This window comes from Rhinolophus sinicus, linkage group LG16 (assembly GCF_036562045.2).
Source record: "Rhinolophus sinicus isolate RSC01 linkage group LG16, ASM3656204v1, whole genome shotgun sequence".
Classification (NCBI taxonomy): Eukaryota; Metazoa; Chordata; class Mammalia; order Chiroptera; family Rhinolophidae; genus Rhinolophus; species Rhinolophus sinicus.
The window spans coordinates 15,504,806-15,531,929 of record NC_133765.1 but is presented as its reverse complement, the minus strand read 5'-3'; the positions used below and the strand labels follow the sequence as shown (position 1 = coordinate 15,531,929).

General features: G+C 47.1%; 3 protein-coding genes across 4 annotated transcripts in view; all 3 read right to left on the bottom strand.

The window, feature by feature from the left end:
- GNB1L (G protein subunit beta 1 like) overlaps window positions 1-24,166 on the bottom strand; it is a 56,628-nt gene extending 32,462 nt beyond the window's left edge. Inside the window, exons 1-3 of one of the 2 annotated variants that reach the window (XM_074321839.1) lie at window positions 23,938-24,166; window positions 23,190-23,287; window positions 15,109-15,206 (exon numbers count right to left, since the gene is read on the bottom strand). In XM_074321839.1, coding sequence (XP_074177940.1) covers window positions 15,109-15,206; window positions 23,190-23,287; window positions 23,938-24,023 — 282 coding nt within the window. In that variant the 5' untranslated portion in view covers window positions 24,024-24,166. Of the gene's footprint in view, window positions 1-15,108; window positions 15,207-23,189; window positions 23,288-23,543; window positions 23,584-23,937 lie in introns of those variants that run through there. The other variant, XM_019755914.2, reaches the window with a different exon arrangement.
- Window positions 18,862-20,951, bottom strand: RTL10 (retrotransposon Gag like 10). Its single transcript, XM_019755913.2, has one exon. It carries the CDS (start codon window positions 20,949-20,951, stop codon window positions 19,734-19,736), a length of 1,218 nt encoding a protein of 405 aa, XP_019611472.2. The 3' UTR covers window positions 18,862-19,733.
- The window catches only part of TXNRD2 (thioredoxin reductase 2), a 65,918-nt gene continuing 61,980 nt past the window's right edge, over window positions 23,187-27,124 (bottom strand). The window contains exon 18 of the mRNA XM_074321836.1: window positions 23,187-23,287. The gene's annotated coding sequence lies outside the window, so the exon portion shown is untranslated. The remainder of the gene's footprint in view (window positions 23,288-27,124) is intronic.

Genomic DNA, 27,124 nt, shown 5'->3' with positions numbered 1-27,124 from the left:
TGAAACTTAATCCATCGAGCACAACTTCGTATTCTGCCTGCTCTTCGAGATGTCAAAGTGAGACACATTCTTTTAAAAATTAAAGACAATCTGACACAATTTGCACAACTCTGACAGCCTTTCCAACTGATGCTACACATGCCCCCCAAAAGCCCTACAGGCTCTCAGCCCACAGATGGACAACGATTGCATTCTCCCAATGTTTCCTCAGCAGCAGCAGCCTGGCAAGCCTCAGGATTATCCCCGTAGGAAGGGGACCCTAGCCTTCCCCAGGCATGGGGAGCAGTGCGCAGCCAGGGCTACACCTGGCACTCACCCTCCCACCAAGGCCACATGCCTCAGGCAGGCCCAGCAGCCACAGGGACCCCAGGATGCCCTCATGGCAGAGGCAGGAACTCAAGCGCAAATGACCAGGTGCTGGCAGAGACCTGCCACAGCCCATGGGGGCTGTACAGTCAGACAGAAGCCTTGCAACTCGAGTGGCAGAGGAGGCAGGGCTAGTGGAGGGGCTGGTGCTCAGAGACCACAGGTCCCTAACTGATACTCTTGGGCTGCTGGGAGATTCACATCACTGTGCCCCACAGCTGGACCCAAGAACAGGTCACAGGTCTGCCCCGGCACCTTCCCTGCACTCAATCAGTCATGGAGCCTTTCCTTTTACTGCAACAGGACCACTGCTCCCTGAAGAAGCGTAGAAATCAAGAAAGGGCACCAGAAGCTGGCCAAGGCGGGGGAGCCACCACCCAGAGATGCCAGATGGTGCCTCTGCCTGCCTCAGCCCACCTGGCCCTGCCTCACTAACTGTGTGCATGTGAGAGGGCAAGAACAGGCAACATGGGATTCTGGCAGTGCCTCAAACAGGACCCCGAGCCCTACATGGGTGCCAGACAAGGCCACAGAACCAGCTCCTGCAGCCCTACGAGGTACCTGAACATTCCATAACCAGCACAGACTTAGGGAGGTGCCACTTTCTATCAGGATGAATGCCCTGATTGACCCTTCCCACCAAAAGAAACAAAAATGCTGATAAAATTTAAACAACTTCAGTACATCACTAGGTTGGTTTTTAAAAAGTCTGGAACCTTCAGAGGCCAAATACTACATAAAAATCAAACCTAATGAGGTCTGTGGAGCCTGCAGTTGGCTCCTGCCCTGAGGTCATTTGCTGTACTGGTGACCTGCAGTTTCAGCTCTCAAGCCCTCTGGGCCAACAAAAGATAAAACTTAGGACCCTCCCAAGCTGGGTAATCTTAAAGAAGCATCCCCATAAAGACGAGACCCCACAGGGCTATATGCTCAGTGCTAGACTGAACCAGAACTAAAGCTGCACCCAAACATGCCAGAATAAAGCCAGCCCTCAGGTTTCCGACCTAATTCACACCAGCTTGAGAGGTCCCCAAAACTTCAGTCTGTGAAGTCTACTGGGAAGGAGCCCACCTTCAACTCGGGCCTCAATGAATTCACAGATTCATTGAGTGAATCTCAATGAAATGCAAGTTCGTAGTCAAAACTCATAAAAACAAACAAGGAAACATGACACCATGAGTGAGAAGCATCAGAAACAACAGGAAGCAGAACTAGACCCCCCCCAAAGCAAAGCATTCAGGTATATAAAATAAGACTGCTTAATGGTTTTAAAGAAACAAAATGAGGGAACTGAAACTACAAGTAGAGAACAAGCAACTATAAAAATCACCAACTCAGATTTGAAAAAGTACCCAACTGGGTGAAAGGCTATTGGGAAACAGACGATTTGCACAGTGCCAAGGTATTACTCTACAGATTATTTACTAATCACAAAAGGAAAAGGTTCTTTTACAATGGAGATATCTGGCTGTTACCACCTTCCCCATCTGATCAAAACTGGCACCGCCAATAGTAAACAAACTGACTTCACTTATCTCCTGAGGTGATGCAAGAAGACACGGCGCCATCCTGGTACATCTGTGCCAACAACATGCAGGAAATAATCAGACACATCCAGATTATGGGACACTGGACTAGAAAACTAGCTCGGATTTACAAAAAGTGTCAAGGCCAAGAAAAATAACAATAGCAAAACGCAGACTAAGTAAGAGACTAAATAGGCATTACAACCTAATGCAGTGTGGGAACCTTGATTAGATAATGGATGGGGGGGGGGCACGCACAGAGGACATGTTGAAACTATTGAGGAAATCTGAATGTGGACTACAGATAATATGGAATTACTATTAATTTCCTCAAGAAAGATAATGGCATTTTATGTAAAAAAATGTCCTTATTGCTAGTCTACAGTATTTTGGCGAGAATCCAACTTTGTTGGTATCAGTTTTTCAACCTCTGCTTTCTTACTGTTTCCATGTGCCTGATATAACTGTCCATCTCTAATTTTAGGCTTTTCGAATCACTTTAACTTTTTTTTGTTTCTTATTGACTTTTTAATATTCTGAGTATGAGTCCTTTATTTTTTTTTTTTTTAAGATTTTATTGGGGAACAGTGTGTACTTCCAGGACTTTTCTCCAAGTCACATTGTTGTCCTTTCAGTCTTAGTTGTGGAGGGCGCAGCTCAGCTCCAGGTCCAATTGAAATGTCATGATGTCTGCAATATATTTTCAAATGCTTCAGAAAAAAAATTCTCTTTACCTCTATCTACATGCAAGTGTATAGGCAGAGAGGTAAAGCAAATGCAGTAAAATGCTAACAACTGGTGAACAGAGGAGAAAAATACACAGGTATTCATTATACTAGACTTGTAACTTTTCTGTAGGTTTAAATATATAAAAGCATGCTAGGGGAGGGGGGGGAGGACAAACCCACGCTGGACTCATACCCAGAATAAAGAACACACACATCAATACAATAATAGAAGCAAACACCAAAAAGAAAAATGAGCAAAAGACTTGAATAGACATTTCACAAGAAACATAAGTGGCCAATAACATATGAAAAGATGTTTAACCTAATTAATAATCTTGGAAATGCCTGTCAAAACCACACTGTGATATAATTACACTCCTAGCAGATTAGCAAAATATTAAACAGTCTGTCAAATGTTGACCAAGATGTGGGACAACTGGAATCCCCTACAGTGCTAAAGGGAGCATAAACTGAAACAATCACTTTGGAAAACAATCTGGGACTATTTTGCACACCTTATGACCCAGTAACCCCACTCTTAGATAAATATCCTAAAAAAATATTCACACATGTACACAGAGATTTGTACAAGAATGTTCATAACAGTATTGTACATAATAATAAAAACTAGAAACAACCCAAATGACCATTAACTACAGAATGGGATAAATTTGGTATATCCGTACAATAGAACACACCACAAAATTAAAAACGAATGAACTCCAAACTTACACGCATGAAGCTCAAAACCATAACTCCCATCAGGAGGCCTTAAAGGAGTAAAAACAAGGCTACAAAATGACAACAAAAATGAGGCTACAGACAGGGAGAACATATTCACCACAGTATATCTAATAAAGGACTTGGTCGGCCCGGTGGCTCAGGCGGTTGGAGCTCCGTGCTCCTAACTCTGAAGGCTGCCGGTTCGTGGGCTCTTAACCATAAGGCTGCCGGTTCAATCCTCGAGTCCCGCAAGGGATGGTGGGTTCCGCCCCCTGCAACTAAGATTGAACACGGCACCTTGAGCTGAGCTGCCGCTGAGCTCCCAGATGGCTCAGTTGGTTGGAGCGTGTTCTCTCAACCACAAGGTTGCCGGTTCGACTCCCGCAAGGGATGGTGGCTGCGCCCCCTGCAACTAACAACGGCAACTGGACCTGGAGCTGAGCTGCGCCCTTCACAACTAAGACTGAAAGGACAACAATGTGACTTGGAGAAAAGTCCTGGAAGTACACACTGTTCCCCAATAAAATCTTAAAAAAATAAAAAAAATAAAGGACTCATACTCAGAATATTAAAAAGTCAATAAGAAACAAAAAAAAGTTAAAGCAATTCAAAAAGCCTAAAATTAGAGATGGACAGTTATATCAGGCACATGGAAACAGTAAGAAAGCAGAGGTTGAAAAACTGATACCAACAAAGTTGGATTCTCGCCAAAAAGCATTCTATTTAACAAAGCCAGACACTTTCTAATACTAAAAGCTGAAATTCACAGTGAATATATAACAGTTCTGAGTATCTATATACTATTTAATAAATAACAGAATATTACCTTTATAAAGCAGAAACTATAGGAGATGCAAGGAGTCACAGAAAAAACTCACTAATACTTGGAGAACACGATGTACCACTCTTAGTACAGGTCAGATCCAGGAGACAATAATAAGTAAGGAGACAGAAGACTCAGCAGGGCAGATATTATGGATCTATATGGAACTTTACACTCTGATAACAGACCACACTTTTTCTCAAGTGTACATGAACATGTGTAAAAATTGATTGTATATTGAGTCACAAGAAAACATCAGTAAATTCTATAAATAAGAAATATAATAAAAAAATATTCTATGACTATAGTGTAATTAAACCAGAAATTAACAGAATAAAAACCAAATGTTGAACTACGGTGTACACCTGAAACTGATATAATGTTGTATGTCAGCTATATATTTTTCAATAAATAGAAAAAATTTTAATGACACCATCATACAGTAGATATATTTTTTAATAAAAAAATCGTTTTTAAAAAACAAAATATCCTTTCAACTAAAAATTTAAAACCATTTATTAAATGACTTTTAGGTAAAAGGGGAAATATTTAAACTACAAATTTTTTAAATGGCAATGAAAAACACCACATACCAGAATTCATGAGATATAATTAAAGCTTTGATCAGAAGGAAAGTAGAGACCAATATCACTTATGAATATCACACAAACAGGCTGGTCCAGTGGCTCACGTGGTTGGAGCACTGTGCTCCTAATGCCTAGGTGGCTGGTTCGATTCCCACATGGGCCAGTGGGCTGCGCCCTCTACAGCTAAGATTGTGAACAACAGCTCTCCCCAGCCTGGGCTGGGCTGCTGTGGGCCTCCAAGAACGGCAGGTGGCCAGCGTGAACGGCCAGCAGCCAGCGTGAGCTGCTGTGTGCTGCTGTGGGGCTACCGCGAGCTGCTATGAGCAGCCCACTGACAACTGGCGACCGGCTGCCTCAGCCGGGGCAGCGCAAGGCTCATAACACCAGCATGGGCCAGGGAGCTGTGTCAGCAACAGCTAGACCGAGAAGCAACGGCTTGAACCGGAGTGGGGGGAAGGTGGGAGAAAGGGGGAAAATATCACACAAACATAGTAAATAAAATATTAATAAACAGAATACAACATCAAATTAAGAAAATAATACATGATGGCCAAATGGAATTTTATCCTAGGAATACAAGGTTGGCTCAATTAGTAAATCCATGAATGTTACATGCTGAATTAATAGCTCTGTTGAGAAAAGTCATGTAATTATCTCCACAGATGCTGAAAAAGCCTTTGATGACATTCAATATCCATTTTTTATTAAAACAGTGAAGCATACAGAAACCAATGGGTTTCTTAAAAATGATAAAATACATGCACACATAAACCCTCCTTAGTTCTAAAACCAATACATTGCTTTATGAAGAAATATTGGAGCTATTTCCACTAAGATCAGAATACCATTGTCTACACTACTATTCAACATTGCACTGGAGGTTTAAGCCAATTCAGTTAACCAAGAAAAATCAATTAGAGGCATATGAATTGGAAAAGAAGAATCTAAACTATTTTGTAGATGACATGATGGTATACATGAGAGCCTTAGATAATCAATGATAAAGCAGATTCAAACATTTAAAAAAATTCACATGGTAGCAGGAAATAAAACAAAAAGACCTCAATAACTTCCATAAATACAAATAATAACCTGTTAAAATTCCACATACAATACCAACTAAGAAAATAAACATTAAAAAATAAATTTTTAAACTTTTGCATGTTAAAAGAGATAAATGTCTAATATCTGTAAAATACACAGAACTTTTCAAAACCAAGGAAAGACTAAAGGCCAAATGGAAAAATGGGCAAAAGACATAAAAAGACAATTCACACAAAAAATACATGGGGGCGGCTGGATGGCTCAGTTGGTTAGAGCGCGAGCTCTTAACAACAGGGTTGCCGGTTTGATTGCCACATGGGCCAGTGAGCTACACCCTCCACAACTAAATTGACGACAACGAGCTGCCCTTGAGCTGCCAGTGGGTGGCCGGATGGCTCAGTTGGTTGGAGCGTGAACTCTCAACAAGGTTGCTGGTTCAATTCCTGCATGGGATGGTGGGCTGCGTCCCCTGAAACTAAAGACTGAAAACGGCAAACTGGACTTGGAGCTGAGCTGCACCCTCCACAACTAAATTGAAGGACAACAACTTGGAGCTGGAAAAACACAATGTTCCCCAATATTCCCCAATTAAAAAAATATATGTATATATGAAAATGGCCCTTACACATATGAAAAAATGCTTAACCTCACTCATGGAGAAATGGAAATTAAAACTACATTGAGAGGCTTCTGGCTCTGGGAGGCTTCCAGTTCTGGCCAGGATGAAATAAGCTCACTATCGCCTCTCTCTCTGGCTAACTGTGACTAACGTCTGGCTGATTGTGACTAATGGACAAGATATAAGAAAACAATTACTTGAAAACTCTGAAAAGTGAACAATAGCAGGCAGATTTTGGAGGCGAGCAAAAACTTGAAGTGACCTGTACCGGGACAAGTTTCCTGTTTTTATTTTTATGCCTTGCAACATTGCCTTGAGAGTAGGTGCAGGTTGCAAAGCTGCAAGGCAGTGGTGGCTAAAAGTTAGATAGAAACCCCTAATTTCTGTAAAGAGAAAAAGTCTAAAGGATGTGAGAGGAAATCCCTGATGGTTTGTTTTTCTCTTCTCCTTCAGTGCTGCCCCGGGGATAAACCCTAGACAGGGAGCTGTGTGGAATAAGTGACTCTGAGGGAAACACCCGTCTTTCTGGCCAGAGTAACCAAGGGAAGGGGACCCTGCAGCATGGGTGTGTGTGGGAGGGTGGGGGGAGAACTGCAGAGAGGAGAGAGATAAAGAAAAAGGTCCCTTAATTCTGTGAACGAACGCACAAAAATCCCAGGCTCATTCCTGAGCTGCATATGCCTGGGACAGGCCCAAAGCACCACCTACTTTAAGAACTGGACTAATATTTAAACCACCGCCTATGTCTCAGACTGACCCTGGAGTGGGTGATGTGTGGGGCAGACCCAAAGTAGCATCTCAAAAGCTCTGAAAATTGAAATGAGATAGCCATAGCCCACAGAAGGCAAGACAGAACTTGTGATGCAAAGCTAACTGGGCTAGCTGCCTGCTAACAAAAAACTCAATATTCTCCAGAGGACCCAACATAATACTCAATCCAGGACATGTCTAGGATACAATACAAAATTATTTAACATACCAAGAACCAGGAAATGAGACCAATTCTCAAGGGAAAAAACAACTTACAGATGCCAACCTCGAGATGATTCAGATGTAGGAAATATCAGATAAGGATTTTAAAGCAGCTTTTATGATTATGCTCCATGAAGCAAAGGTAAATACACTTGAAATGAATGGAAGAAAAGTTCTCAGCAGAGAACTAAAAAAAAATTTTATAAAGGACATTTCAGAACTTAATTACTTGAATAATGCCTGAAATTTCACAAATTTGGGCGAAGACAAAAATTTATACGTTCAAGACCTCAAATGAATCGTAAGTAGGGTAAAACCACACTCAAACACATAATTACATTGTTGAAAAAGAATTTTAAAATAATTTAAATATATACATAAGGAAATAGCCATTTGAATGAGTGTAGATTTCTCATCAGAAACCATGAAAGCCAGAAGACAGCGGAACATCTTTAAAGCACTGAAAGAAAAGAACTGGATAGCCAGCAAATGATCCTTTGGGAATATAGGCAAAATAAAGATATTTTCAGATGAGGGAAAACTAAGATAATTTCTTGCCAGCAGATGTGCTGTAAAAGAAATACTAAAGGAGGTTCTACAGCTCAAAAGAAATGATAATCAGAAAGAAATGTGGAACTTCAAGGTGGTAGAGGAAGGGAAATGGTAAATATTCAGGCAAATATAAAAGTTTTCACCTCTTAAGTGAACATGTATATTGTTAAAATTAGAACACTGTCTGGTGGGTTTTTCAATATAACAGCTATCACATGAAGGCGGAGGGTAAGGGGACCCATATGGTTGCAAGGCTTCCATATTTTACTTGCAATGAAAAAAACATTAACTCTAAGAAGACTGTGAAAGGTTATGTACTGTAATCCCTAGAGCAAACATTAAAAACATGATATATAATACAAAAAGATACAGTCAAAAAGCCAATAGAAAAATTTAAACAGAGTATTTGAAAATATCCAAATAATCCAAAAAAAGGCAAAAAAAGAAAAAAGGGGGGGGATAAAAGAACAGAAAACCAGAGGAGAAAGCGAAAACAACAAAATGGTAGACGAAAATAGAACCACATCAATGATTACAATAAATATAAATGCTCTCAACAGGTTAATTATAAGACCCAACAATTATAAGCTATTGAAAAAAACAACAAGTATAAGTCATCTAGAAGAAACCCCCATTTTAATTTAAAAACAGATAAAAAGTAAAAAGATGAAAGAGACATACAAACAATAAAAGAAAGCTGGAGTGGATATATTAACATCAGAAAAAGTAGACCTTAGAACAAAGAGTATTATCAGGGATAAAAAGGATACATAAAGATAAAAGGCATCAATTCATCAAGAAGACATAAAAGTCCTAAGTATATATTATTCTAACAACAGAACTTCAAAATGCATGAAGGAAAAACTGATGGAACTGAAAGCAGAAATAAACAAACACGTAATCATAACCAGAGACGTAAACTCCTTAGTAACTGATTGAGCAAGTGGCCAGAAAATCCCACAGGAGCCCTAATACTATCCACCTACTTGACCTAGGTAACATTATGAAAACACTTCACACAACAGAAAAACATTCTTCTCAAATGCACATGGAACACCCAGCAAGACAGATCATATCCTGGTCATAAAACAAACCTTTAAAAAATGAAGAGGAACCAAAAGCATACGAAGTATGTTCTCTAACTTATGGAATTAACCTGGAAATCAGAAAGATAACTGAAAAATCTCAAAATATTTGGAAAATAAACCCAATACTTTTAAATAACCAATGGGTTATTTTAAATGGGTCAAAGAGGAAGTCCTAAGAGAAATTAGAAAATATGTTCAACTGAATAAAAATGAAAAACAAAATATCAAAACTTGTAGCATGTAGCTAAAGTGGGGCATAGAGGAAATTGTATAGCATTGAATGACTACATTAGAAAAGAAGAAAGGTCTCAAATCAACAACCTAGCTTCCACATTAAGAAACTAGAAGAAGAGGAGTAAAACAAGCCCAAAGCAAACCAAAGGAAGGAAATAAGGTTAGAGTAGAAATAAGTGAAATAGAGACTAGTAATATAATAATCAACAAAACTAGAGATGGGTTCTTTAAAAAGATCAATAAATTTGATAAATCTCGCTAGATTGACAACCAAACAACGAGACAATAAATTATAATAATGAAAGAAGTTATCACTACAGAGACCACAAACACTAAAAGGATGGTAAAGAAATACTATAAACAACTCAATGCACGTAAACTCGACAACATAGATGAAATGGAATTGAAGACCGCGGACTATTAGAATGGCTAAAATAAAGACGAAAAAAAACTAACAAAACCAAGTGCTTGCCAGAATGTGGAGCAACTGGAATTCTTATACATTGTTGGGGGGAATGCAAAATGGTACAAACATTCTGGAAAATAGTTGGGCAGTTTCTTATAAAATGAAATATACATGTATCATATTGCCCAACAACCCTACCCCTAGATATTTATTCTAGAAAAGTGAAAACTTATGAGCAAACAAAAGCCTGTACATGGATGCTTACAGCAGTTCTACTGTGTTCATATCGCCCCAAATGGGAAATAACCCAAATGACATCCATGGGTGAATGGAACACCCTTGAGCAATAAAAAGGGACAAACTATTGATAAATGCAACAATGTGATGAATTGCCAGAGAATTATGGTGAGAAAAAGGCTACATACTGCGTGAGCCTAGTTACACGGCCTTCTGGGAAAGGCAAAACTAGGCAGAGAGCACTGATGGCTGGTTGTCAGGGGTCAGGGGTCAGGGCTGACTACCCAGGGGCAGCAGGAATAAGGTTCTGAGGTAATGGAGCAGTTTCTGTATTTGGATCGTGGAGGTACTGGTGTGGGGATGTTAAGACTCATTGTAAGTACATTTCACAAGAATCATAATCATATTAATAATAGATATTCATGAGTTCATACTGATAACAAAGAAATGATTGAAGAAATAAGTAAGTGGGGGAGAGTAGACAAATCTCTCACACAGAATTCCAAATATTGTTATGTAGATGCTCCATCCTCAAGGAGGCAGAACCCTCACCCCCGATGTGTGGGCTGCATGTAGTCTCTTCCTTCCTAAGAGGGCAATCCGGAAGGGGATGGGGTGGGGGGTGGGGAGAAGAGCAACTTTACAGTGGAGAAGCCTGACAACCACTACCTCAGCCAGGGGACCAAGGTCAAAAGCCACAGTGATGTCATGTTGACAGCGTATACCAGTGATACGACATGAGATGTCACTTATCTTTGAGGTCTGGCTCCCAGAAACCCACAACCCCAACCTAATCATGAGAAAAACATGTGACAAATCCTAGTTCAGGAACATTCTACAAAAGACTTGAGTAGTACTCCTCAAAATTGTCCAGGCGATAAAAACAAGGTAAGTCTAAGAAGCTGTGACAGTCCAGAGGAGACGAAGAAGATGTGACGACTAAATGCAATGTGGTGTCCTGAATGGGATTCTAGATAAGAAAAGGGACATTAGGTAAAAACTCAAGAAACTAAAGTATGGACTTGAGTCAATAACAATGTATCTATGTTGTTTCATTACAGTGACAACTGAACCTGCTAATGTAAGATATTATAAAGGAACAGACCTCAGGCATGCTTCTGTGTACCAGGTAACACACTGGGCCGCTGCTCTCTTGGCCATTTTCTGGGGGGCTATTGTACAAATGAAATATATTGTACAATATTTTTGTGCTATTTTTTCTCTCACTACAAGTAACGGTATTTAACTTACCACTAATGTTATTATGAAAACCCAGTTTCCTGCTTAGATTCTTTTGGCCTTAGGGCCAAATTCTAATTCTACTCAAGGTGATTTATTTAAACAGATTTAATGCCAATTTTTAAGTGCTTCTCCCATTTAAAATAATTCACCACCCTATTTTTGCCCTAATATAAACAGATTTAAATTCATCAGTAGTTCCCACAATACAAAGTAGTCAGTATTCAGTTATGCAAATTTATGGGTGACTTTTCCCATCATCACCATCATCGTCCTTACTTCCAGAAGTAGAGCAGCATGCCAGGGCAAAGCAAAATGCTTATCTAACAATAATGTTCTCCACCAGCCTGACTTACTCATTCTCTCTTTGAAGTAGCACAACCATTCTAGTGGGAAGATTCTGCATTGGCAGGTCCCAGGTCGACAGGAACAGAGGCCCACCCCCCTGCACCTTCCAGGCCACAGCCGGAACCTGAAAGATGCTCTGTACAGGCTGGTCCTGGCCAGGCCTCATTGCTCTCCCACCTTCCCAATCATGACAGACCACGGCAAGGCACAGCATCCCAGGAAGGCCCCTGCATTCAGCAGTGAAGGCCTTAGCAGGCGACCTCATTGTCCCAGACGGCCCCTTGAAGCCAGACCGCACATGCAGCGGCCTGCAGTCCAGGCCAGGTCACTGGGAAACGTCCCAGGGCTGCAGCTTCACATCAGGAAATGGAGGTCTGACCACAGCCCCCACTGTCTTTGAGATGCAGGGAGATCCAGTGGAGTCAGCAGGTGCATCTATAACGCATCAGCAACCAGCCTGTGCCTTAGGACGACCATTCTCTAGGTCATCGCCTCTCAGTCACTAAGACCCCTGGGGTCAGTGTCCTGTCCATGATGTTGGTTTACTGACCAAGATGGAGGTGGGGGCAGCCCTGTGAGTGACACCTGGGCCCCCAAGGAACGGTCCTACCAGAAATCAGGCGCCTTGCAGAGAGGCCAGACCTGTCTATGACAGCTTCGGAAAAGCTGTGGCCAGATGAGGGAAAGGAAGGGAAGGAACAGTTTGCTGGGACAGTAAGATCCGATCCTGCTACCTGCAGCTCCAGGCCACAAAGAACTGGACACGCTCCCAGGCCAAAGAAACATACTGCACCTCCCTGCTTGGGCCCAGCCTGGGAAGGACCTGGGCCGGTGGGCTGGCCAGCAACAGCCCCAGCCTGGCCTGAGCTCGGAGGCGGGTTTGCCCAGAGTAACTCAAACCTCACAAAGAAACCATTTCTGGAATGGGGCTGCGTTGGCGAGCCGGAGTCAAAGGCGCACTTCATAGCTCCTTTCCAAACCCCGAGCATTGTCAGGGCCCTTGCCCCTTTGAAGCCTCGGTGAGTGATTGAAGCATCTACTTTCTGAGGGGCAGATAGCACGGGCCGGTAATCTGACTCTAAGCCCCGGGATAAAGGTAGTTTGTTTCCTCTCAGCCCGTCTGTCAACACCTCCTCAGTAATTAGCCCTAATTATTACCAAGGGCCAGCCTCCCATTCGGTTATTAAATCAGAAATAGTATCGTGGCCGGGCATCTGTCAACGCCCGGCTGGCGACCTTGGATTCATTGAATCCTCTGTCAGTATCCATGGCTTCAAAGATGCAGATCCTGGGGAGGGTTCCGGGGATACAGCTTGGCCAGCCCAGCATGAGAGGGAGGGAGAGAGGGAGGGAGGGAGGCCGATGCCACAAGCAACACAGCCCTGCACACTTCAGGCCTGGGAACCCAGTAGGGAGGCAGGAGCCAGGCACTGTCCCCACTCCAGCCACCCCCACCGCAGCAAGTACACACCCCAACCATTGCTATTCCCAGCTCCCGGGGTGACTGATAGAACTGTGTGTGTGTGTGTGTGGGGGGGGTGGTGATAAGTCCTTCCCCTACAGGATCAGAGGCTGGTCCCAGGCCTGCCTGCTTCTGGCACAGCCACCTTCCAGGAGCAGCAGGCAGTGGCCTCGGCCTCAGCTGATGGAGCTGACGAAGCAAGGCCCTGTGCTGGCCGTTTCGTGAGCGCACAGGGAAAACACCCATGCCCCGCTGTCAGGAGCCCCCTCTGAGCCTCGTGTACAGCCTGGGCACTCCTGCCGGCAGGGCATCTCCCTGTGAGCTGGCAAGTCTCCAAAGCAGAACTTAGGGGGCGGCTGTAGACACGGTTTCTGTGGTGGAGCTGAGTGCTGGACCCCTCAAGGCCCTGAGGGAAGGACAACCATCCACCTGTCCTTGGCCTGAAGCCTCTCCTTCCATCCAAGAGAAGCGAGTCACTTGCTTCACTTGCTCCGTAACTTAGAGCTCTTCTGCTGCTACGAAGTTCAGCCACCCCCTCCAGTTAAGATTCACTGCCTCAGGCAGGAGCGGGCACTGACCTCACCTCCCTGGGGCAGTGCCCAGGACCCTCTGAGCTGGCTGCCAGATTCCTGGGAAGCCGCAGGGAGGCTCCTGGCCTGCAGTGAGCCAGGCTTTGAACCACAGTGCCTGGACGCTCACCCCATCAGATCTATAAGCACCCCTTCCAGATGGGCTCCTCTGGGTTTGGGGGATAGAGTAATGGAGGCCAAGTTATAGCTGCATCTCCCAGGACCAGGCTCCTCTGCTGGCGCCCGGGCAGAGGTGAGCAGAGCCCTTCCACCAGCCGCCCATGGCCTGTTCTTTTCCCCTGCCTCCCTCACCACAGCCAAAGCACTGGCAGGGCCAGGCAGGGCTGGGGCAGCAAGCGTGAGCCTTGGGGAGACAAAGGCATGGTGACATCTGACAGCATCAAGGCTGGAGGTACAAGGTATGAAGTCTGCCCAAACCCAGCAGGGCCTTCCCTCAAGTCACACACTTCTCCTGGGGACTGGGAAACAGGCCTCCCTAGTCAGGCCGAGAGGAAATGCTAGGGTGAGGGGCTGCTGGGTTACTGTGGCAGGCAGGATGGGAGGGCAGGGCCTCTCCATGAACAGGCATCTCAAGCAGCAGCTGAGGACATCCGTCACCCCCAGGAGCAGGTCCAAGGAGCCCTGTGAGATGGCAGGAAGGAAGCCCAACTGAGGGGTGTTTTCAGCCAGCCTGCCCCAGGCACTTACTGGCAGGGGTGGGAACCTGGCCAGAACGGGCTGCCAGCCTTTTTGTCCCTGGTGAACACACGGAAAAGCTCGTTGTTTTACAGGAAGCACCAGTGTTGGCCTCTGGGGCCCACTTCTTCCAGCAGGTCTGGTCCACAGCAGCCAGCAGCCCGGTGCTAACAGTGCCCAGACAACTCAGATGAGAACAGCACAGCCCAAAGAAGAATAAAGTGAGCTCAGGGCTCCCGCCATCCTGGAGAGCATGCTCGGCCCAGCAGTCCACTGAGAAAATGCCCCAGGGCGAGGCCTGACCACTGCTGGAGCCAGGAGACAGTCATACTTCATTCCACTGTACCATCCTCTCCACTGCTGTGTTTGTGATAAAACGTGTTTTAAAAACTAGCCAAGACAATTTGAAGAACAAGCGTTAGGGGGCTGTTTCTCTACCAGCTAATAAAGGCTCACCATAGAGCTAAGTAATTAGTGGGGCACAGAGCAGCCCAGAGCCAGGCCTGTATGAGACAGCACCATGGACAGGTGCAGCCGGCATGGCATCTGGCGCCTGAGGCTGACAAGTCACCTGCCGTGTGGCAAAAGGTGAAATGGGATCCTCTATCAGTCAGGATAGAAGAGGTCGTGCTGTGGAAAACACAAGCCCCCAAGCTCAGCAGCTTCACACATTCATTTCCCACTCTTATTACACGTCCAGTGCACGTGGGTAGAGGGACCCTGTTCTTCACAGGCTCTTTGAAGCCAACAGCGGACCCCTCTGCATACTTCGCTATTAGATTCCACAATCAATGTAAAAGGCAAAACATTAAGACTTGGGAATATAGGGTAATGTCTGTAAACCCTCAAGTAGGGAAAGATGTCTTGAGTAAGAAAGAGTTCTACATACAGAACAACTGGGCCCTTGCTGCTCCGAGGGCCTGGAAAGGCTCTGCACATGGGCACTCAATGACACTAAGAAGGTGCTCACGACAGCACTGCCCCAAACTGCAAAAATAAAAAACAAAGAAATACACCTTGGGCAGTATTATGGCCTAAATTGTGTCCCCCTCAAAAAAATTCAGACGTTGAAGCTAATCCCCAGCACCTCAGAATGTCAATATATTTGGAGAAAGAGCTTTTAAAGAGGTAATTAAGGTTAAATGAGGTCATATGGGTGGGTCCTAATCCAATAGGACTGGTGTCCTCATAAGAGGAGATCAGCATACAGACAGGCACAGAGGGACAACCATGTGAGGACACAGGGAGAAGACGGCCATCACAAGCCAGGAGAGGCCTCAGGAGAAACCACCCCTGTAGAGACCTTGGTAGCAGACTTCTAGCCTCCAGAACTGTGAGAAAATACATTTCTGTGTTTAAGCCAGGCAGCCCTAGTAAAGGCACAGACATCTCTCCAGGGTATGGATGCAGGGCGCTCCCACTGCCTTGATGGCTGCACTGTTGAGTTGTGCTGAGTGGACGCTTGCTCTTCTGAAGGCTGAGCGCCTCCCCCACCCCAAATAAGGATTACATGCTCTCATCCGTCGGAACTCACGTGTAGCTCGGTGGCTTCTCTGGCCACTGTAACAGAAGGGGAATGACACGTATCACTTATGGTTCAGTGGTTATTCCCCTGCCTGTGGTTGTGGAGAAACATGTCGAGTGGGGCTCCTGTTGGCAGGGGTCCCTAACGGGCTACAAAGGGCAGTGGGTGCGACAGACGGGTGCTTGAGATGCTGGAGTTTTGTTACTGCAGCACAATCTGGCACCTCCTGACTCGTATAACGAGGTAACAGCTCTATTCAGCTCGCTCCTTACTGCTGGGACTTTGGGCTCTTTCCGGTGTTGCTGTTAATGCAGCTAGGCTCGCGGCAGCACAAGGTTCAGAGCTGCACTCCTGCCATCCAACCCTTCCACTGCCCTCTAAGCAGGAACTATTCTAACAGCTCAGAGAGGTCGGAGGACACCAAGGACCCTCAGCTTGTAAGTGGAGAATGCGTGACCAAGTCCATGCTCTGAAGCCCCCACTGCAGGACGAGCAACGACCGTCTGCACGCAGGCAAGTGGTGAGCGTCAGCGTGCCTCCAAATGTCATGTGGCTGAACTGTAGTATTTGATACTCCCACCAACAGCATGAAAAAGTCTTGTTTCTCTACACCTTCGGCAATTCTGGGACTTACAGGCAAGAAAAGAATTCACCTTGTAGTTCTTTATTTTTAAATGTTGAAATTTTTAATCCATCTGGAGTACAGGGTGGTATAGTGAGGTAGGTATCTGTTTTTACTATTTTCCAGATGGCTAACCAGTTGTTCCAACTTTTACTGAATAATCCATTTTACCCTCATTAATTTGAAACAACACCTCTAGCATGAACTAATTCCTTATTTATTTGGCTTTATCCCAAATTTCTCTATTCTCCTGTTTATCCATCCACACCTATTTCCAAGCACCTTCATTGTTGCAGCTTTACAAAATGTTCAATATCTCATAGGACCTTTTCCTCAATATTTCCGGTGTTAGAATTTTCCTTGGAGATAGGTACTTAAAAAACCCTCCCGGAGTGCCCACTGTGTCCTATCTTTAGGAAATAAAATCTGGGGGTATTTCCAAGGGAAGTGAGGGCCAGACATGACGATCTGGAAGGCAGGTCCCAGCACTTCAGCCCTTCCCTCAGTCCATCCAGCAAGACTGTGCCGCTCCCAGGAGCGCCCTCCTCCAGGTCACCCGCCTGTGTGTGGGGAGCTAGGAGTGGAGAATGACTTGAGCCTCCTCTCCTGGCCTTCTTGTGTTCCTGCTCCCCTGCAGTGCGGAAGCAGCTAGGTCATGGCATCTGCCCAAAGGCAGGGCACAACACTGGCTGGAGACGAAGCTGTCATTTTGCAACACCGTATGCACTGTGTCCAAGGCCAGGCCAGAGCACTCCCATCCTCTCCTGATTCCACCCTCATGGGCACCCAGGAACAGGCAACCTTGCCATTACCATTGCCATTACCACTAGGCCCTGCCCTCCTTTCCTTTCCTTTGTGGCAAGGGCCCAACCACAACAGGACCCATTCTCCAAATTAAAAAGCAGGTCATCTGGCCTCTTCCCAAATGCCCTCAGGCCTGCCTTGATTGACCTGGCTCTCAGGAGAAGTATCGTGTTTCCCCGGAAATAAGACCTAGCCGTACCATCAGCTCTAATGTGTCTTTTGGAGCAAAAATTAATATAAGACCCAGTCTTATATTAAAATAAGACCCGGTCTTATACAATTAAGACCGGGTCTTATATAATTAACTTAAGACCAGGTCTTATATAATTAACTTAAGACCAGGTCTTATTTTAATATAAGACTGGGTCTTATATTAATTTTTGCTCCAAAAGACGCATTAGAGCTGATGGTACAGCTAGGTCTTATTTCCGGGGAAACATGGTATGTCAGACTATAACCCAAGCCCTCTGGAGCTGCCTGGGGCCCAAGGGAGGAAAGACTCCCCCCGCCCTCCCCCACACACAAACACAGGACAGGGGTTTGGAAGGGAAAATGGCGCTCTTGAGCTGAAGGAATTCATACCAGGTCCACTAAATGGAGACACGAAAGGCAGCCTGTGCAGAGGCCAGCAACATAGTGGGGGTGTCAACTAGACTGTCTGTCCCTGAACGTGGCTCTAGATTCTACTACCAGAGCCGTCTTGCCAGATCAAATGAGGGCCCTTCTGGTATTGCCAATGAGACTAGACCCACAGGCAGGCCAGGCCACAGCTGACTTAGGGATGTGGTGGGGAGACTTGTGCCTGCACAAGGACGCCCTGGACCTGGGCAGCACTAGTGTGACCCCATAGAAGCACTGGGCTGGGCTAGGACGTCGAGATTTTCCACATCTGATCAGAATCAAGGCTGCACACTGATTTCTTCTGTCAGCTTGTTTTGCTTTTAGGGTTGTATCAGTTTCCCACCTATTTCCAAGATTTACAACTGTTATACTTACAAAGGTATCTGGGCTTAAAAATAATTCACGCATAAAACCACCTGAACCCAGAGCCTTTTTAGTGAGTTATTAAATAAAATAATCCCAACAGTGTCTACTTTCCTTAAAAATTTTTACCAGATGTTTGCCTTTTCATTTCCCTCAACTAACTAGTTTTAGTTGCAGTTCACTTTTCCCCTTATTTTTTCTTCCTACTTTCCAGGAAGGTGCTCTTTTGTTTCCACGATTTTAAAACTGAAAGGGGCTTGAAATTCTTGCCTAAGCACCCGAGTAGGTGCACTGCACCAATCCTGTGTTAACTTTGGCTTGAGGGAGCTCCAGCTCAGCTGTCATTAGAAAACCTATCCTTGTGCACGCAGAACAGGTCTTTCTTCATTCCAATCCTCTGGCCCCCGAGGCCTCACAGACCAGGTCTGCTGCCGGCTCCTCCTGGCTCCTCACTTCACCTCTCGCTCTCAGCTCTCTCTCGGAAGTCAGTTTTCAAGGACATACTCCACCTGCCAAGCCTCCCACTCCTACCCGTTCAACCCAACTCCTTCAACCAGGTCCTTGGATCCTCAAAGCCCCCACTGGAAACCACACCTGCAACTCGGACCTGGGGTGCTCGCAGCTGGGACATACATAGCCTGCTCCTGACGGAACAGGCAGTGCTTGTCAAGCATTCTGCTTGTCAGCAGCCATACCACAAGCTCAGCCACAGATCCAACACCTTTAATGAGCACCGATTGTGTACCAGGGACACAAGGCTGAGACAGAGGCCCCTGCCCTAGAGGCTGACAGTCTAGCCAGATACCAGTCATGTACAATGTTAGGGTTTCAGCGCTGAATAAGAATGTGTAAGAGTGGGCAGGAGGCTGAATAGCAGAAAGTGGGAGGGCAGCGTGGGCAAAGGCATGAGATGTAAAAATCCATGCCACTTTCTGAAGGAAATCAGGTGTGACTAGAACATTAACATACAGAAGGGGAAATGCAATTGAGACTGCAAGTGGGCTTGCACCCCACCTACCTGCACCAGAGCCTTCCCAGCTGGACAGGGCGGCTAATAAACCCACAGGGAAGCACCTCTCTCTGCCAAGATACCATTCCACTCATACTCAACAATGAAAGTGGCCAGTTCTACCATGCAGCTTCCTTAAATTCCAGCCCAGAAGACAGAGGTCATAGGGAGCAGAGATGGGGGTGGGGACAAAAGCAAAGACCATCCAGGGGCCAGATACAAACAGGGCTGGCATGGCAGACAGCATTGAAAGGGGGTTTTGTGTGTGCATGTGTGTGGGGTTTATGACAACAATGCAAATATCTGATGGGGACTGGTCTACAGAACTCTTCCAACTAGTAGGCAGAAGCCCAGGTGAGATGGTACTCCCTGTGCAGCAGTGGGGACGCTGCAGAGCCCAGCGGGAGTGGGAGGATGAAGGGCACAGGGCAGAGGCCTATAGTCCACTGTGGTGGGGGGAGGGGTGGATGAACGGGGTTTGTACTCAGACAGGGTAGAGCCCAAGCAAGTACACCTGCTCCCCAGCAACAGGGTAGGTTGACAGAACACCTGGCAGCGCTATGTCAAGAGTCATCTGGCAATGCCACTCTGTCCTGATGGGGGGCCATGGGGCTCCTTGGCTGTGCAGACCACTTCATCACAAGGAGCATTGCTGCACCTGCCTGTGCCCTGTTCAGAATCCAGGGTTGCAGGGTGAAGAACAGGAGAAAATGGTGGCTCTCGTGGTGTATGTGGCAGGTCCACTGCACTCTGTGTGCTACTTAAGGATGCCTCCTGGTCTCCCTCTGTTTCAGAAACCTCCTCCTCTGTCTTTTGGGGTTCTGGACCCTCTGGGTGAGCTGGATCTGGTTTCTGGGCAGGGGAACTGGCAGATTCTGCAAGTTCAGGGACAGGTTTGGGGGCCACCTCCTCTGGTTGGGAGGAGGCTGGCCCCATTGGACCAGGAGCAGCGTTGCATGCAGAACTGGACAAGGCAGGGGGCTCCATGGACTCAGGGCTGCTCTCCTTGACTAGCTGGTGCTCAGGCAGAGCATTTCTGGATGTAGTGTTGGAAACAGAAACAGCAGGGGTGTCCAGAGAGGCTGGGATAGGCCTGGGGGGAGCACCCATGTTGAGTGCCAAGGCCTCTGAGAACCTAGCTAAGTACTGCCTCACCACAGGCAGCTGTGGGGCCACTGGTGGCTGGCTCGAGGCTGGGGGCAGGGGGCAGGGCACTGCAGCATGGTACTCAGCAAAATTGTTTGGGTCTTGAATAACCTCCTCAAGATCTTGGCAAAAGAGCTCATAATCATCGGGCAGGGGTAGCTCCCCATCGAGGTAGGGGGCTGCCCACGCCCGCGCTCGGCCTGTCAGTCGCCCGAGGATCTCACAGATGCAGCTGAGGTTGTCCTGGTAGTACTCGAAGCGGAAAGACATGTAATCGCCCAGCTGGGCCAAAAAGCGGTCCAGCAGCCATGGGGAGCCATCAAAGGTGCCTGGGTCTGAGCCTGGCACCCAGTGGAAGTCCACCCTGAGGGGCCGTGGGCCAGGCATGTGCACAGTGCGGGGACCCCTTTCTGTGGGCTCACCACTGGGAGCACCACTTGCCGTGCTCTTCTGCTCCATGGTCATGCGCACACATACAGGGTCCCCACAGCAGGGTCGCTCAATCCAGGGATCCACTAGAGGGGCATATGCAGCCCCAGGAGAGGCCCAGTCCATCTGCTGCCAAGGGTGTGCATTGGCGTAATTGGCTGCTGCCCGGATGGGATTGCGAGGACCCTGCCGCCAGCGCTGGCCACGAGGCATGCTGCAGAGAGGGGCTGCCACACCAACTACACCAATTAAGAGATGGAAGGGAAAAGGGAGGAAGAGATGACACAGGGGGGAGGGTGGTCAAAAGTGACACTCAGGACACGATAGGACAGAGATGGGCTAGAGAAAGGTGTGGCAAACCCAGGTGTTCCAGGCAAGTCCTGAGGGTCAGGGGAGCTGCCAGCTGCCGCCTCAGGAGAGCTGAGAAGAGCTGATGGGACTGTCAGACGCAGGTCACCCTCCGAGGCAATCTGTCCAAAAACAAGGTGGGGAAGAGCGGAAACTAGGCCCAACCATCACCATCGGGTTGCAGGAGGCAACAGGCAGGCAAACCCTAGGTAACCCATTAGGAGCACTGAGTGGAAGGAGGGTCTGGGAGGTCCGAGAAGGCGGGCAAATACCACATGTGATGTTTCAAGGGCAAGGTGTGATGGCAGACGCTGTTAGTCCCAGGAGAAAGAAAGGGGGCCAGATCAGAACCTCCTGGGCTTCCTTGGACAGCCTGGCTATCAGGGAATTTCAGTAGGAGAGTGACGACAACCTGTTAATGAGTGCTCTATCCCCGCCAAACACTGCCCGCCCCCGCCCCCCATGAGACTGGTACTCTTATGATTCTCAAGGTAGAGTAGTGAATGAAGTCACTTGTCTGCGGCCACACACCAACCAGTAAGTGGCAGAGGCGGCTGAACCTGGTTCTAGAAACCAAAAACACTTAACCACCAACTTCTCCATGCCATTTATAAACTACCCTTCACAGTCCAAAAGAGTCTCCGAGCTGCCCCAAACACTGTAACTGTTAAGTACACAGACGGTGCCCTAAAATTATTTGACCTCACAGCACCAGGAGCATAGCAGATGCTACCTGTGTGCCTGACAGAAGCCTGGAGCCCCACTATTCTCTGTGCCCTCCAGCCTTCCCCGATGCTTTCCAGACTCACCTCACCAGAGTACTGCCTGCAGGCAATGCCGCTCCCACCCCGAACACCACCTCCCTGCCAACAGCCTGGTATCTGTTCCCCTAAGTTTAATCCCACTTGCTGCATCTTCTCTCATCTCCCCAAAGTCACTCCTGCAAATGGCCTGGAGAACAACGATCACCAATCCTGAGCAGCACAAAGAGCCCCGAAGTGGAAAAGAAGACTGCAACCATCGGCGGGTAGTTCTTTTCTAGTGCAAGGACCCCTCTCCCAGGGCTCTGACTGCCCAGCCTGACAGTAGCCACCTCCCCAGTCTCTCTTCAAAGGGAGGTCCACTCATGGCATCCACAGAACTCTCTGCTTCAGCCCTCCTTTTGCAATTTTCCAAACAACCCCTGCACTCATACCTCAATGCTCCGTCTACTCACACCTAGGGGCACCATGGCCTGTACACACTTATGTGTTTATCTACCCCCATCAGAGTAAGTTCCTCCAGGGAGGCATAGCTCTGCTGGTCTTTCTGCCCAGCACCTCCCAGGGTGGCGTGCACCACTCAAAGCTGCCAGGGCCACAGGCAACTACCTCCACCACCCAAGCATTCTGGAACCTCTCAGATACATCCCCGGGCTGGGGGGAGGGTCTTCTATCTGAAAACCCTTCCCATCCTAACACAAGAATATTGTATTCACTCCAAGTCCAGTCCAGTCCCTCACCAAGCTCCGAAAAGCAATAACCACATCCCAGTTCCTACCACCAATCTGAGGTTAGGTGCCTGCAAAGACCACATGCCATACCCAAGAGCCAATGCACTACCCCGATCTCTGACCTCCCTTTCTCCCAGTCCCCATCTCCCACACCCACTCAGAACCCTGCCCACTCGTCAGCATGCCTGTGCCCCTTGCAGCCTCAGGGAGAAGGCTCCTTTGCGCCAGCCAGCCCTGCTTGGGCCTGACTCGTGAGAGAACCTTGGCTCTCCCACGCCTATCGGTCAGTTGGTCTCTCTCCTTTCTCTCCCCATCCCTGCCTGGCAGTACCGGGGCCCTTCTCTTGGACTGGACAGAGCTCTATCAAGGAACAGGTACTATGGCGCACGAGCACTTGTCTCCGCAAAGCCAAAGGCAGGACCTGGAACGCTGGAGCGTTCTCTGCTCCGAGGAGACCTAGGGGGCCCAGAGTAGAATAACTTGCCCAAAGGCTCATAGCAAGTGCCTCCACTTCCAGGGCAAACCACTGCACCATCTCTCCCGCAGCCGCCATGCAGGAAACCGCGGGGATATGAGCTCAAAAGCCCCACTGCAGTAAGAAGCCGACCCACCTGCGGCTATGAGAGGAGCCCCCGAAGAGGGTCCACGGGTGTACGGCCAAAGACCTTGCGGACGCGTCTCCCTCCAAAAGCGAGAGTCCAAATGCCACCTAGAAAGTGGAGAACAAGATCGGCCGCAGTGAGGCTGGGTGCGGGCGCGAGCTCCGGAAACGGCGGGAGCTCCCCAAAAGTGACCACAGGCGCACTCCCAGCCCCCGGCGCGGACTGATACACCGAGGCCGAATGGCCAAGACAGCGGGGACCCAGTCAAAAGTCTCCGAGCGCCTCTCCGCGGACTGGGAGTTGGGAAGGGACGGAGGGCGTGGTCCCACCGCCGGTTGCCAGGGTTCTCGCCGCCCCACTGACCCTTGGGACGCAGACAGCGACTCCGGCTCTGAGCAGCGCGGCGCTCAGAGCCCGACAGCGTCGCGCAGCCACACCCCCTGCGAGCACGCGGCCGCCACGTACGTCCCCGCGCCGGCTCTCGGCCCGCCCCACACCGGCCTCCCAGCCGGGCCGCGCCTGCGCCGTACGCGGCGGGGCCCCAGCCGCGCAAGCGCTCCCGGGTTCTGCCAGCGCGGCAGCGCGGCGCGAGGGGTGACGGGAGCGCGCTCAGCTCCGTGCAGCGCCAAGTGCCACGAGAGCAGGCGGGGCTGCGTGCGCAGGCGCTGGGCGGCTGGAGCGGGAGGTGCGCGGGCGGACGGGGAGCTCGCTGCGGTTGAGGACTGAATTCGCTAGTGGGAGGGGTCGCGGCGCCCACCTGGCTCCCGTAGAGACGGAGGTGCTGAGCCACCACGGCCCGGGGTGCTGCTCTCGAGTCAGCTGGGCACTGGGGGCTGCCGGCATCAGGGAGGGTTTGGGCGTAGAGGGCCTGCAGCGCTTCCCCGGAAAGTCTCTCGCCGCTCAGAGCCCATTCTCAAAACCTGGTTAGGGTCTGGTTCTAATTCCCTCCAGCCCAGAGCGAGAGGGCCGGGCAGCGCTGTCTCCAAGGACCCTCCACCTGTGAGGCTGGCAGGCGGGGCCTGTGGGTTTCTCGTGAGTTTGTGCTGCTCTATCCCCGCTGAGGCTGTACCCAGAGAGGACAATGAGGGCGGGATGCCAAGGTCAAGCCTGCCGCCCAGGAGTGGCGTGCCATCAGTACCCAAAGACCTTGGAAAAGCCAGTGGAGGATGAGGTTGAGTGCTCCTCTCTATGTACTCGGGGTGCCGGCCCCTCAGTCCAAACACCTAATGCCCCGTGGGCCAAGGACCTGGATGCAGGCCAGGTGTTACTGGGGTCACGGGCAGCCGAATTCACTGCAAAATGATGTTTCTCAAGGCGAACACACACGTAACACACCAGCTCCCTTTCTGCCGTGGTCTAGTGACTCCTTTCATGAAAAGATCTCTGAAATGTTATCTGAATTTACACACAAACTCACTCTCTTTGATCTTTGAAACGCGAATCAAAGATCACATTGTACCTTCACTGAGTCTGTGGGGCTTTCAACCACCTCCGCCAAAAATAATAAAAGTGGCACCCCGCCAGGAAACGCCTCCTTGAAGTGTGAATGAAACTTGTATTTTTCGGTTGTATCTTTCCTAATTGACCTGATAATTTAAACTTCCTGCCTCAAAGGAGAGGGGGAGTTCCCGACAATTTGGCTTAGCTCAGGCGCTAGGCAGCTGAGACTGACTCGGGGCTGGTCAGCAGAGAACGGACAGCAGACTAAGCCAACTGGCCAGGCCATCAGAAAGTACCTTTTTTTCGTCCAAATTGCATTTTTTCATTCAGGCCATCTTCTAAGATAGATTTTTAAAATTATGGTAAAATATACATGACAAAATTTACCATTTTAACCACTTTTAGGTATACAGTTCAGTGGGATTTACTTGTACATTCACATTGTTATGCAGCCTTCACCACTATCCAGCTCCAGAACTTGATCGATCATCACCCCCAACAGAAACTCTGTCCCCATTAAACTAATTCCTCACCACGACCTGTTTCCCCAGCCCCTGGTAACCTCTATTCTACTTTGTATTAATATGACCATTCTAGGTAACTTGCATAAGTGTAATCATACATTATTTGTCATTTCACTTAGAAAAGTGTTTTAAAGTTTCAACCATGTTGTAGTATCTATCAGAATTCTGTTTCTTATTAAGGTTGAATCCTATTCCATTAAATGTATCTACCACATTTTGTTTATCCACTTATCTGCTGGTGGATACTTGGGTTCCTTTCCTCTTTTGGCTATTGTAACTAATGCTGATATGAACATGGGTGTATAAATATTTGTTTCAGTCCCTGCTTTCTATTATTTTATGTATATACCCAAAAGTGGAATTGCTGAATCATATGGTAACCCTGTTTAACCTTTTGAGGAGCTGTCAAATGTTTCCACAGCAGCGGTACCATTTTACATTCCTATCAGCAACACACGAAGTTTCTAATTTCTCTACACCCTCACAAACATTTGTTCTCTTCTCGTTCTTTGATAATAGCCATCCTAATAGGTATCTCATTTTGATTTCCCTAGTAACTAGTGGTACGAGGTCTGACAATTAAGTTCCCGAACTCATCCTAGAAAAGTGCTACATACCTCATTGCTGAATATCACTATAGTCACCTTTAAAGTACTCCCCTTGGGAAGCTATACACTGATGCCAGAGCCTAGTCCACCCTTCAAAGCAATTTTGGAACTCTTTTTCTGGAATGGCCATGAGAGCTGTCATCATATTACCCTTGATGTCCTGAATGTCATCAAAATGTCTTCCTTTCAGTATTTCCTTTATCTTCAAGTAAAGAAAGAACTCATTGGGGGCCAGAGCAGGTGAATAGGGAGGGTGTTCCAATATAGTTATTTGTTTACTGGCTAAAAACTCCCTCACAGACAGTGCCCTGTGAGCTGGTGCATTGTCGTGATACAAGAGCCATGAGTTATTGGTGAAAAGTTCAGGTCATCTAACTTTTTCACGCAGCCTTTTCAGCACTTCCGAATAGTAAACTTGGTTAACTGTTTCTCCAGGTGGTACAAATTCATAATGAATAATCCCTCTGATATCAAAAAAGTTAACAACATCATTGCAACAAGTTCTCAAACTTAATTGTCAGACCTCATATTCAGCATCTTTTCATGTGCTTGTTGACCATTTGTATATCTTCTTTGGAGAAATATCTATTAAGTGCTTTGCCCATTTTTAAATTGGGTTGTTCATTTTGTTGTTGAGTTGTAGGAGTTCTTTGTATATTTTGTTTATTAACCCTTTATCAGATATATGATTTACAAATATTTTCTCCCATTCTGTGGGTTATCTTTTCACTCTTTTGATGGTTTCCTTTGATGCACAAAACTTTTTCATTTTGATAAAGTCAAATTATCCATTTTTTTCTTTTGTTGTTTTGGAGTCATATCCAAGGAATCACTGCCAAATGCAATGTTGTGGAGATTTCCCCTTGTTTTCTACTAAGAGTTTTATAGTTTTAGCTCTTACACCTAGATCTTTGATCTATTTTGAATTATTATTATTATTATTGTATTATTTTATAACTTGGTGTAGGGTAAGGGTGCAACTTCATTTTTTTGTATGTGGATATCCAGTTTTCCCAGTACTGTTTGTTGAAAAGACTGTCCTTTCCCCATTGAATGGTCTTGACACACTTGTCAAAAATCAAATGATGATATATGCAGGATTTTTTTTTTTTTTTTGCTGGAATCTCTATTTTATTCCATTGGTCTCTATGTCTGTCCTTATGTCAGACAGTCTTGATTACTACAGCTTCATAATAAGTTTTGAAATCAGGAAGTGTGAGACCTCCGACTTTGTTCTTGTTTTTTAAGATTGGTTTGGCTATTGGGGTCCTTGAGATTTCATATGAACTTTAGGATTGGTTTTTCTATTTCTGCAAAAAACACTTGGGATTTTGAAAGCAATTGCATTTAATCTGTATATCACTTTGTGTAG